Source organism: Rutilus rutilus (assembly GCF_951802725.1).
Source record: "Rutilus rutilus genome assembly, chromosome: 25".
Taxonomy (NCBI): domain Eukaryota; kingdom Metazoa; phylum Chordata; class Actinopteri; order Cypriniformes; family Leuciscidae; genus Rutilus; species Rutilus rutilus.
In genome coordinates, this window is record NC_140229.1 from 2,103,957 (window position 1) to 2,117,400 (window position 13,444).

Consider the following 13,444-nt stretch of genomic DNA (forward strand, 5'->3'; position numbering starts at 1 on the left):
CGGCTATCGGTATCAGACGATATCGTTCTGAATAATCGGCTATCGGTATCAGTCGATATCGTTCTGAATAATCGGCTATCGGTATCAGTCGATATCGTTCTGAATAATCGGCTATCGGTATCGGCGGAAAATTTTATATCTGTGAATCTCTATGTATTATTGTTCTGTCTTTCAGCTGTGCTGGTTTTAGGCTTTCTGATTTAGTTTCTCCTGTCCATTTTGACCATCCTCAGGTGTTTGGGTCTGTCGATGAGGTCGACCCGATTGAATCTGAGCCCAAACCAAAAGACGAGAAGCCACAGCCCAAAATCCCAAACGGCACTCTCCCGAATTGCACTAGTTCTCCAGACTCCGGGCACCCGTCGTCTCGTAACTTCTCCGTGACTTCAGCGCTCTCAGACGGCTCTCCAAGCACAGAGGAGACGTCCACACAAGAGCCCAAAACCACAACTCGAGACCCGCCATCACAACATCAGACTGACCTGGAGAAGAAGGCCAACGAGGATCCACCAGAAAACAGCTCGACGTCTCGGGATACGGTCAAAGATGCTGTAGTTTCACTAACACAGAGTGTCCGTTCAGAAGGCGAGTCAGTAAAGCCTCTAGAAAGTGAGACTTCTGAAACATCTGGGACTGAAATGCATCAGGAAGTCGATTCAGTGAAAGATAAAGACACGACTAAAGAAAACACAGAAGCTAAAATGCAACCCAGTGCAAGAAAATCTGAAGAAAATGAAAAATGTGAACTTGGTTCTTTAAAAGATCCTGTTGAAGAAATGACAAAATCATCAGAGTCAAAGGAGGTTGAGATTGAAGTCGATTCAGTGAAAGATAAAGACACGACTAAAGAAAACACAGAAGCTGAAATGCAAACCAGTGCAAGAAAATTTGAAGAAAATGAAAATAAATGTGAACTTGGTTCTTTAAAAGATCCTGTTGAAGAAATAACAACCAAATCCTCAGAGCCAAAGGAGGTTGAGATTGAAGGATGTGCGTCTTCAACGTCTGGAGAGGAAAACTCAAAATCAAAGACTGATAAAGAAACAGATTTGAAAGTAAACGAAGGCCAGGATGACACAAAACCCGATCAAAAAACTGATGAATGTTCACAGAATGTGACCAAATGTGAAGCTGAAACCATCAGCACACCGCAAACAATCAACTGGGACTCTGATCACACCATTCACAGATCATTAATCAAACAAATCACCGATTCCGAGTCGGAAAGCTGCGGTCCCATCACTTCCCAATCAAAACAATCTCCAGACATGTCTGACGACTCGCCGTCGGCTCTGGAAATGGAGGAGATCGCTTCATCCGTGGTTTACATGTCCTCAGACACTCACATATCCCGGACTCCTCTGATGCTGGCTCGTCCCGTGAACTCTCCGATGGGAACGCCTGCGCTGGAGCTCTGCATGGAGCCGGGCGTCAACACCACTCCCGAGGGAACAGACTCCGCGCTCTCGGACGAGGAACCGGAGATCGACAACTTATTCCCCAAACCAGACTCTCTCGCGGTCACGGGAGACAAGATCGACATCGCGTCTCCAGTGTCGTCCATCGGGACAACGTACTCGGTATGTCATCTAAAACATTCTCTGTTTAAACTTTGAAGGGATCGGGAGGGAGGGAGGGGGAAAATGCTTGGTCTTACCCCAAAACATTATTTTAGTTTAGTTTGACTTTTTTTGTGCTTTTTTATGTTTGAGAACTGTGTTTTTGGTCTTTGTATTTGGTTACTGTTTTTTTTTTATTTGCTCTCTTGCATGTTTGTTTATTGTGGGTTTTTTTGTGTCTTTTTTGTATGTTTGTTTTTCTTTACTGTTTTTTTTGGCCTTTGTATTTTTATATTTGTTTACGTTTTTTTTTTTTTTTTGCTGTCTTTGTATGTTTGTGTTTGTTTTCTGGTCTTTCTTTGTATGTTAGTGTTTCTTTACTGTTTTTTTTTGGCCTTTAAATTTTTATATTTGTTTACCGTTTTTTTATTTGCTGTCTTTGTATGTTTGTGTTTGTTTTCTGGTCTTTCTTTGTATGTTTGTGTTTCTTCACTGTTTTTTTTTGGCCTTTGTATTTTTATATTTGTTTACCGGTTTTTTTTTTTTGCTGTCTTTGTATGTTTGTGTTTGTTTTCTGGTCTTTCTTTGTATGTTTGTGTTTCTTTACGGTGTGTTTTATTTTATTTTATATTTGTTCACTGTTTATTTGCTCTCTTGTATGTTTGTGTTTGTTTATTGTGGGGTTTTTTTGCCTTTTTTTGTATGTTTGTGTTTCTTTACTGTTTTTTTTTTGGCCTTTGTATTTTTATTTTATTTGTTTACTGTTTTTTTTATTTGCTCTCTTTGTATGTTGGTGTTCGTTTTCTGGTCTTTGTATGTTCGTGTTTCTTTACTGTGTTTTTTTTATTTTTATATTTGTTCACAGTTTTTTTGCTTTTTTCGATGTTTGTTTTCGTTTACCATGTTTTTGTCTTTGTAATTTTGTGTTTGTTTACGTTTTTTTTTGGCCTTTGTATTTTTGGTGTTTGTTTACTTTTTGTATGCTTGGTTGTTTACTGTTTTTTGTCTTTATATATTTATTTGTTTACAGTTTTTTTGCTTTGTAAGTTTGTTTGTTTACTGTTATTGTATTTCTTTGTATTTGTTTATTGTTTGTTGTGTTTGTTTTCTGTCAAAAACAGCATCATGAAAGTAGCTTATCTGGCTCATAATACTATATTTCAAGTCTTCTAAAGTCATAGATGCTTTGTGTTAGGAACAGACCCACATTTTGTAAATTTTTGCACAATTTAAACCTCCTTTTGTGCTCCAATGAAGAAAGAAATACATTTTTGGCTGAACTGTTCCACTATTAGTGTGCGATCTTCAAAGACATTTTTTCTTCTCGTCTCTTTTACAGCAGGAGCTGGTAGACCTGTACACACTCAATCTACATCGCATTGACAAAGACGTCCAGCGATGTGACAGAAACTATTGGTATTTTACCCCCACAAACCTGGAGAAACTGCGTAACATTATGTGCAGGTAAAATATAAAGCTGATTGTGATGTTTTTTATATTTTAGTTTAATGTATACCATTCAAATGTTTGGGATCAAAGTGTATTGAAAGAAGCCTCTTCTGCTCACTAAGGCTGCATTTATTTGATTAAAAATACAGTAAAAACTGTGAAATATTATTACAATTTAAAATAACTGTTTTCTATGTGAATATATAGTAAAGTGTAATTTATTCCTGTGATCAAAGCTGAATTTTCAGCATCATTACTCCAGTCTTCAGTGTCACATGATCCTTCAGAAATCATTGTAATATGATGATTTGATGCTCTAGAAACATTTATGATTATTATCAGTTGTGCTGCTTCATATTTTTGTTGAAACCATGATAAAAACTTCAGGATTCTCTGACGAATAGAAACTTCAAAAGAACATTAAAAAAAAGAAAATAAATATTTTGTAACATTGTTACAAAAAATGCCTTTGTCACTTTTGATCAATTTATTGCATCCTTATTGCTAAATCAATTATTAATTACTTTGAAAAAAATACTTTTCTTGAATGGTAAGAAATAAATCTGCAGCATTACACTTATTTACTTCTCATCTGAAATCAAATGAGAATGTTATCATGTTTTTGTGTCCTAAGTTATGTGTGGCAGCACCTTGACATTGGATACGTCCAGGGAATGTGTGACTTACTAGCGCCGCTGCTGGTCATCCTGGATGATGGTACAATAACCTTAATAAGTCTTACCCTATTTACTCCAGTGACCCATATGTTCTGTTTAATTATAAAAATGAATATTTTTCCTTCTGAAATCTGATTGGACATTTATAACTTGTTGTGGAAATTATTTATTGTGATTTTTAATTTAATTATTTGTTGAACAATGGTGTATTTTATTATATTGCTGTTGCCTGCATTGGAAGTGTTTTAGGCACTATGATTCATGCTGTGCCTAAAAAAAACTTGTGATTTAAAGTCCCCCTGTGGTTGAAATCCAGCTTTTAATGTTGTTTATGTGTCTATGAGGTGTTTTTAATATGCTTTAAGACAAACCATGTGTAAATTCATAAGTCGACACCATTGCTGAGTATTTCCTCCTTAAAACTGCAGTGAACCAAAGACAGTCTCAAAAACACGCTTTGAAATCGCTGGTGTTTCTGATGTCACAAACTACCTTGTAACCAATCAGATCAACGTGTGATCGTCAACCAGTGGATCTCTGAGCTGAGTGAGTGAGTGGAGGCGGGGCTCATTTGCATATTCATAGAACCACGAATACTAAATGATGCGAGGGTGTCGAGTTACATTCAAGATATTTTAAGCCATGAAGAATATTTTATTCAAGGAAAAAACATTTTTAATATGTAATTTTGGTGATCAAAGATCAGTTTTAAGGGATAAAATGATTGTCTACAGGGGGACTTTAACTAAAGCAATGTGACTGTTATATTACCAAGTGAAAAATATTTCTGAATCGTCTGGTTTAAATGTAGAGGCCATGGCTTTCAGCTGCTTCACTGAGCTCATGAAACGAATGAACCAGAACTTCCCTCATGGAGGAGCCATGGACACACACTTCGCCAACATGCGTTCCCTCATCCAGGTTTCACCCACAATCACACGCACTTATTAAACACATTTCTGCTGATGTTTTAGTGAGTGTGTGTGTGTGTGTGTGTTTCTGTTTCATGATTCTGTCACACCTCTTCAGATCCTGGACTCGGAGCTCTTTGAGCTGATGCAGCAGAACGGAGACTACACACACTTCTACTTCTGCTACCGCTGGTTCCTCCTGGACTTCAAGAGAGGTGAGCGCATCAACGCCACACTGCTAAAACATCTGGAAAACAAAATGAAAACACTAATAAATAATCAATATTACATGCTTAGTAAATAAATATTAAATCCTAAATAAATATACTAAAATACCCATTTTAAGGCGAGACACTACAGGCAAAACCATAGTTTATGCACCGGTCAATTTTGTGATTTTTGGGATATTTTGCATCCATAACTTTCAGACTAATGGAAAGCAAACATCCAAAATATTGCATTTTATTAATTTGCGTCTAGATTTCAATTGTCATAAATAGCCTATATTTAAAGCGTTTTTTTCTCCACTTCAGTATCACATACACACACACTAAACTAGGGCTGCACGATATTGGAAAAAAATTACATTGCGATATTTTTTTTCCCAACGATATATATCGCGATATTGCGAGCCATCAATCCAGGCTAAAGTCAATAATTACCATTCCATGTTATTAATAATTTCACTAATAAGCAAGCTTCATTACAAGTAAAAAAAAAGGCCACTTAATATTTTATTCCAGAAACATATTTCTCTCAGAATTCGGTGAACGTTCTTCACAGGACCTAACGTTCTTCAGGTTCTAGGACCCGAAAAATTATGTTTTCTGTGCTGATTCAGTGACGCGTTCATGTAAACGGCACCTATAACCAGCAAAAGTAATGATTAATAATATGTAAAATATTGCAATGTGACATTTTAATTGTTTATTAATAAACAAGTGTTTTCTGTAAAGATTAAGTTGACAATACTGACTCGCGATCTTCGCAGCAGTGATCGGGAGAAATGCACTTTTCATACAGATTAGGCTATTATTATTTTTTTAATGGTTCTGTTTAAAAGTAGAGATTTCTATTTTATTATTATTATTATTATTAGGTGTGTGAGGCGAGTAGGCTACCTTTCATGCTGAGTTGCGGTTCATGGATGATAGTTTATAATCTCCAGTTCAGGCGCTGGCTGCTATTTAATATTTATTTATTAAATCCAGGAAATTGGATAATGAAATAGGCCTACTGATTAAAATTAAGATACAATTAATACGAAACGAAATTCGTTTTAAAGAAAGGCTTTGTGCTTTCTGTTTGAGGTATCTGTGAAAGTTTTAAAGCAGTCTTTTACTGCCGCTTTCACAACGGTCGCGTCCTTAATAACATTGTTTTTTCCTCATAAATGCGAACACGAAAAATAAACGACTTTAAAAAAAAAAAAACATCCACAACTTTATAACACTCCAGCAAAGTAGCCTACCTCTTTTTGGTCAACATCCTCCTTTTTGTAGACGAAATAGGCTAGTCCCAAATAGCTGACTGAATTTTGACTTTTTTGCGGCGGATCCTCTTCGTAGCGCATTTTTAGCTATAGGATTGCCAGTGAATGTTGGCTGTGAGCGGTGAGCTGCGGCACAGCGAACCAATCACTGTGCAGGCACGCGGAACGCGTATGTCACCCCAGCAAAAAGCCATACAACAATCTCGTGTTTACTGTGTGCTACTAACGTTACCCTTCACATCGCATGTTCCGGCGATGTGACTATCGCTCATTCGCACATCGCGATGTCGATGTTAAAACAGAATATCGTTCAGCCCTACACTAAACTCTACAGATTTATTCCTATCTATATTATGATTTTTACTGAGGGGTTTGTTCATGTTATTTGCCTGATGTTATTACTAAAAACATGGTAATAATTGTTTTTTTCTCCACTTCAGCTGCACTTAAACTAAACTTTACAGATTTATTCCTATTTAATTCTGAAGGTTTTACTGAGGGGTTTGTTCATATATAATTTGCCTGATTTTATACAATATTTTATAACTAAAAACTCTGCCATATCTTTCAAGAGTTTTTTTTTCTCCACTTCAGCAGCACTTACACACACCAAACGTTACAGTTTTATTCCTATCTAGCCTATATTCTGATTGTTTTTACTGAGGGTTTGGTCATATATAATTTGCCTGATATTATTTATTTTATTTTATTCATAAAAACGTGGTGAAAATGTTTGTTTTTTTGGCTGTTGATAGTATTTTCTTATTTATAGAGTGATAAAAAGAGAAACCCAAAATCCCCTCAGTAAAAACCTTTAACTCTAAATCAAATTTGCAAATTTGCAATTCAACTAGTGCTGCAAAACTTCCCATTTAAAGAAAACTGATGCACTTAAAGTGAGTGAATCCTTTTTTTACCTCTTTTTTTGTAAGAAATGGTGTATGATGACGTGTTCTCTGTGTGGGAGACCATCTGGGCCGCCCGTTACGCTTCCTCCGAGCACTTTGTGCTCTTCATCGCGCTGGCGCTGGTTGAGCTGTACCGAGACATTATCCTGGAGAACAACATGGATTTCACAGACATCATCAAGTTCTTTAACGGTGAGCTGACTATTAAACGTCTATCAAATGCAGTGATGCAAAATCCCACATTTTCTTCCACCAATTTTTTGTGCAGATTTTGGGTTAAAACTGCAGGATGGAAATGCCAAGATGCGCATAACTTCTAAAAATGCGCATAAAAATGTATGAAGAATAATTTGTTTATCCAAAAACTATGACTGAAACACATTTACCAAATAAATGCCTCGGATGTGCAAAAAAAAATAAATAAAACTTTGCGATCAGAGGATGCGATTGGATAACTTGACTAATCAGCGGACCAATCGCATTGCAGCATCTCAAATGTTGGTTTGATCATTCTGAAGTGCCAGTCTGTCATCTGAATGATTTAGTATAATTACCTCCCAGAAGCGTCTTACACGATTGCGTTCACAAACACCAGCATCCGAACACAAGATAGTGAGCACAATTTTTTAATTGTATATTGTGCACACAATGTACTTTTTTTTTTTCTTGCATGTCATGTGCGGGTCATTTATAATGTATGAAAAATAGCCCCAGTGCCTTTTGCACCAAAATATTGTGCAGATATTTTGCACCAAAATAGTCAGGTAGTTAAACACGTGGGATTGAAACTCCTTCTCCAATGTTTATTGCGATATTCCAATTTTGTGCATATGTTAAAGCATATGTTGCACACTTAAAACAGACTCTGTCGTCTCTTTTGCAACTTTATTTTGCCAGTTCTGTTGGAATTATCTTTTCTTACATGAAGCAACACAACATCTTCTAACATCAGCGATATAGCCTACGTTCACTTCACTTGACTCCACTACACTACTGCGCTGGCTTATGACATCATCCTAACTGAACTTTCACCTTTCAGTAACATAAATCAGAATAATATCCAGAATATTTATCAAAAGAAATTACAATGAAATTATAGAGATTTTCCTTACAGAATTCTAAACATATCCCCATTCTAGGAAATTATGAAATTTTCAAATAATACTTCTGGGTCGCAACACCTATGTATAATGCCCTTTTCACAAGATGTAAAATAAGTCTCTGATGTCCCCAGAGTGTGTATGTGAAGTTTTAGCTCAAAATACCCCACAGATATTTGTGTCTGTCCCTTTAAATGCAAATGAGCTGCTGCTCCCGGCACAGGGGGCGGAGCTTCAACAGCTCGTGTCCTTTTACCTCACACAGACATGCACTGAACATTTCTAAAAAATGTAGTCTTTTATGTTCAAACCGGAGTCAGACAATGATGGAGAGACTCAAGACGAAGTGACTTGGTTAGTTGATGAATTTATGTAGCTTCTATGTAGTTATCTTCTAGTCATTGATTAGCATATTCTGTCCTGATAATCTATAAATCGCGTTCCCGGGGGCGGGGTTTATGTAAATTTTAGGGTTGGTGATGTCACTAACCCGGGAGGAATGGCGTGTAGTCTCTACCAGCTGTCTGTTGTAGTCCTTACAAAGCAATTTCTGTAAAAGCAAATATCTCCCTTTGCTTTGAACTTTGAGCGTTGTAACTTTGCAGATGTTGTTTATGCTCAAACAGCAACATTACACACTAACTAAAGTTTTAAAAAAAGTCATATCATATTCAAGCACTCTCAACTTTGGATGGAAACATAGCTAACGACATGCTGTTGCTCATTATGTCTTCATATATAGAAATGGCTGAACATCATGATGTCCCAAAGCTGCTGGTCATGGCCCGAGACCTGGTGCACAAGGTCCAGATCCTGATCGAGAACAAGTGAACAACTTCCTCATCATTCTGCCTACCATTATCCATCTAAAGACGCTCTGTGTCTGTTTTTGGCCATTTTGAGAAAACAAAACCTTCAGCTACGGTAAATGCCAAACCAGTGTTTTCATCTCCCCAGATCTTAATATTATAATATAGAGTATAAATATTGAAATAGGAAGTTGGGGCGGGATATATCAGTGTTGTTTAAACAGCCATTTGCTCATTTGACTGGAAAAAATTTGTGTAAGATGAGAAACTTTTTAATGCCCTATACATAAAGTTTATTTAGTCAGATAAGCAATGGACTCAAAGACATAATCTGCAAGCCACAAAACACTGATTTTGATTTTATGGGGTCTGTAAAAGTAAATATGACTAGAATATATCAGAGATTGAGAAGATTATTAAATAAAAATAGAGAATAGTTTTATACAAGATCGTGGATGTAAACACATGGCTATGAAATATATAAAGATGATCTATGAATGGCAGTGATGTGTGACTCAATGACTCAGATTTTCTAAAAGCACAAAGTATTAAAAAATAATGCTGTATATTTATTTATTTTTTAAATGTGTGAAAATTACTTCACACATCACTACACGATATTTGCACGGACAAATTGACGGCACCTTCTGTCAGGTTTATCAGACTCGCGTGGGGATGAACGTGAATTATTGTAATTTCCAGCAGGGTGAAAATCAGCTCATATTTGACCTCTAAATTCAAAGGAAAAAAATAAGAAATTAAATTTGCATTCTACTTTTAGGAGCATTAGGATTATTGTATATTTGCAAATAAATACTATCTTGATGTATAAATCTAAATCATAATCTTTTATATAGTCACATTACAGTAATGAAAAAGAAATTATACAGGGATGCACTGATATGAAAATTTTGGCTGATACCGATAATTCTTTATATTTGAAAGCCGATAACCGATATATTGGCCGATACCGATAATTCTTTGTATTTGAAAGCCGATAACCGATATATTGGCCGATACCGATAATTCTTTGTATTTGAAAGCCGATAACCGATATATTGGCCGATACCATATAATTCTTTATATTTGAAAGCCGATAACCGATATATTAGCCGATACCGATAATTCTTTATATTTGAAAGCCGATAACCGATATATTAGCCGATACCGATAATTCTTTATATTTGAAAGCCGATAACCGATATATTGGCCGATACCGATAATTCTTTGTATTTGAAAGCCGATAACCGATATATTGGCCGATACCGATAATTCTTTATATTTGAAAGCCGATAACCGATATATTGGCCAATAAATCTAAATCCAAAGTTTTATATCAGCTTGATTACAAAAACAAAAGTCTCACCATTAAAAGCCATGACCCAAGCACACAATTATGATGTTCTCATTATAATTTTATGTAGCCGATATGACAGACTTGCATGTTGCACTGAACTGTATTTTCCCTTTTTTGAAGTGATTCTAATCATATTTCAAGCAAATCATAACCATCATGTTGAACAGTGCGCATCTGAAGAGTCTCAGCTGAAGGAAATAATACATTATTTATCGGCTTTAATATATCGGCCAAATTTTCTTATTGGGAAGAAAATTATAACATTAAAACATGTCGTCCGATACCGATATGGTAGCCGATATATCGTGCATCCCTAAAATAAATGATACAATAAACACAAAGGAAAAACTAAGAAATTAAATTTGCATTCTTTCAAGAGCATTAAAATGTTTGCTTATTTACGAAACTATAGTAAATCATTATTGTAATACATTTTTTATTTAAATGATCGAAATCATAAATGTATATTGCAGTAATGAAGATTATATTTATTTTGACAGTAAAATGGTCTTAAAAATAGGCTGAATTTTCTTTATGCAAAAAAATATATATATATATTTCTTTTGATTTTGGGGTCAAATGTGACCTGGACACGTTCACTCATTTAGCATCAGGTTTTTTGCCCCAGCGTCTTCGTCACTCAGATAATCTGTTGTGCTGCTACACAATGACGAACCTCACTCAGTGAACCAACTTTACTGTAAAAACAACCGATATTTTCATTTTTATTGATCTTTTTGCCTTAAGTTTCTCTGTTCAGGGACGTGTGTGGTGGGCGCTTGTCATGAAGTTCATGTTTATCTGAGACAGTATATGCCATATAGGTGTGTGTGTGTGTGTGTGTGTGTGTGTGTGTGTGTGTGTGTACAGATGTGCTCTACTACCAGCAGCCGAACTTTTGTATGGTGTCCCAAACTTTTAGCACTTGTTAGATTTGATGTGATTGTAGTAACCTGCTAAAACACGTGTGATCCAGAGCGATTGGATGAAGTGCCAGTGTCATCAACACTAATTCCCCTCCGTCATATGATCTCTTTATCATCTATCTCTATATATTACTGTTTAATGCCCTGTAACATTAGCTTACATTGAATGATGCTGTATGTAGCTCACAATATAACAATATCTACAAATGTTGGACGTGTGAATTGTAAAAACTTTAACTGATCAATGTATTTGGCTCACAGCCTCAGTGACACGAACTACAGACAACATTAGACACAAAGATTTGTTGAAATTGTATTGGAAACCTATATATTTTTATTGTACTCTGTGAAACTATATAGTATATTGTCAGAACTGCGTGCTGCATATGATATAATCTGTATTATAATATTTAATAAATGTATGTGTTGACTGTTTTTCGTGATGGATCATTCTACAATCTGTAATTTTTTTCACCGCTAGGGGTCGCTAACCTCTTACAGTAACAAAGCTGTAGATAGTGTTGCTTTCGTCAACGAAAATTATGACGAAATATTGTCGTCAACGAACCGTTATCACCTGACGAAAACGAGACGAGACGAGACGTAAATGCTGGTCATGTGACGATGACTAAAATACATGTATAATGCAATATCGTTGACGAATAAAAACGAGACTAAATGTGGTTTACAAAATAAAAATTATGCTAAAATGTCTCTTCATTTTCGTTGACCAAAACGAGACGAGACGAAATGTTATAACGTCACGACGAATGAGAGAGTTGTGCGTGAACCCATAGTTTCACACGCGCGGGTGATTTTTAGTTTCACTTTCTCTGGCAGCGCAATCTCAAACAGCCTAATATTTCGCCCTTGTGGAGGATAAAATTCGCTCTTCAGACCAATTTACATCAAGTAGAAAACACGAAGATATCATGAAGAGATCGATGGTCTCTTTCCTGCTCGTGTCCCACATCCCTCTCAGAGCGCAGAGTGTATATCACGCGTCTTTGTGTGGAAATATAAAACGAGTTTTTTTTTTTTTTTTTTAAATAACCCCCAACCACCGCCGGTAGTTGGTCCATTACCACGGTGGTAAAAAAAAACTGCCACCGTCACAGCCCTAAATATACTAATAAGATAACCTTGTTTGAAATTCTATATTGACTGGGTTAAATAGAATTGCATTACTAAAAAGAGACTAAAATACAATTTTCATTGACTAAAACTAGACTAAAATGTCATCAGTTTTCGTCGACTAAAACTAGACTAAAATGTCATCAGTTTTCGTTGACTAAAACTTGACTAGACTAAAAAGAGTATGAACGTGACTAAAACTAATAAAAACTAAAACGACAGCTTGACACAAAGACTAGACTAAAACTAAAATTAAAACAGGCCGCCAAAAACAACACTAGCTGTAGATTGATGACGCAGTGAATGAGCGTGGAAGTTGTCGTCATGCCGATGGATCTAACGTTCGTTTATGAGTGAATACATTGATGTTTTTAAAATGACTGTGGTATGAAGCAGGGCGTGATTGCTAATGAGAGATATATCAGCGCCACACGCGAGTCCCGCAGATATAAAGGAATAAGGACATTTATTCTACTGAACTACACACACACGTGCTGAATTACTACTCACACAAGTCAGTTCACGCGTGACCATAATGTGTGGCGCATCACAGCTAGTGCAAGATGAGCATTTGTGGTTAGAAACTATATAAATGTTTATTTATTTTTGTTCTAAAATGTCCGCTGGTTTGTCTAGATAAGACTCTTATTCCTCGGCTGGATCGTGTCGAGACTTTGAAGCTGCACTGAAACTCACATCTGGACCTTCGACCCGTTGGACCCCATTGAAGTCACTACAATCCTGGAATGTTTTCCTCAAAAACCTTCATTTCTTTTCCACTGAAGAAAGAAAGACATGAACATCATGGATGACATGGAGGAGAGTAATTTCTCAGGAAATGTTAATTATAAAGCGAACTACTCCTTTAAACAACTATAGTTAACTCGAGTATTGTTTTGATAAGAAATCAACTAGCTGAAATCCGTAGTCGTGCAACCCCTACTATATACACAAGACACACCTGCATAAACCATATTTACCATAGTAAAACGTAATAATCAGTATATAAATAATATCAATAAAAAAGAAAAGAAAAACTAGAACTAGAAAATGAAGTATTTCACGATACCTTTCAGAGCTGGGCTCGTCCTGAACAGAGCATCTTCCTCCTCATCAAGAATG

At 36.1% G+C, this 13,444-nt stretch overlaps 1 protein-coding gene across 1 annotated transcript in view; it reads left to right on the forward strand.

Moving 5' to 3' along the window:
• Positions 1–11,626, forward strand: part of sgsm1b (small G protein signaling modulator 1b) — a 33,325-nt gene extending 21,699 nt beyond the window's left edge. The window contains exons 19-25 of the mRNA XM_084399727.1: positions 234–1,580; positions 2,899–3,023; positions 3,643–3,725; positions 4,497–4,606; positions 4,715–4,811; positions 7,021–7,188; positions 8,839–11,626. Of these exons, the coding sequence (XP_084255853.1) occupies positions 234–1,580; positions 2,899–3,023; positions 3,643–3,725; positions 4,497–4,606; positions 4,715–4,811; positions 7,021–7,188; positions 8,839–8,927 (2,019 nt within the window). The 3' untranslated portion in view covers positions 8,928–11,626. The remainder of the gene's footprint in view (positions 1–233; positions 1,581–2,898; positions 3,024–3,642; positions 3,726–4,496; positions 4,607–4,714; positions 4,812–7,020; positions 7,189–8,838) is intronic.
• The last annotated feature ends 1,818 nt before the right edge of the window (positions 11,627–13,444 follow it).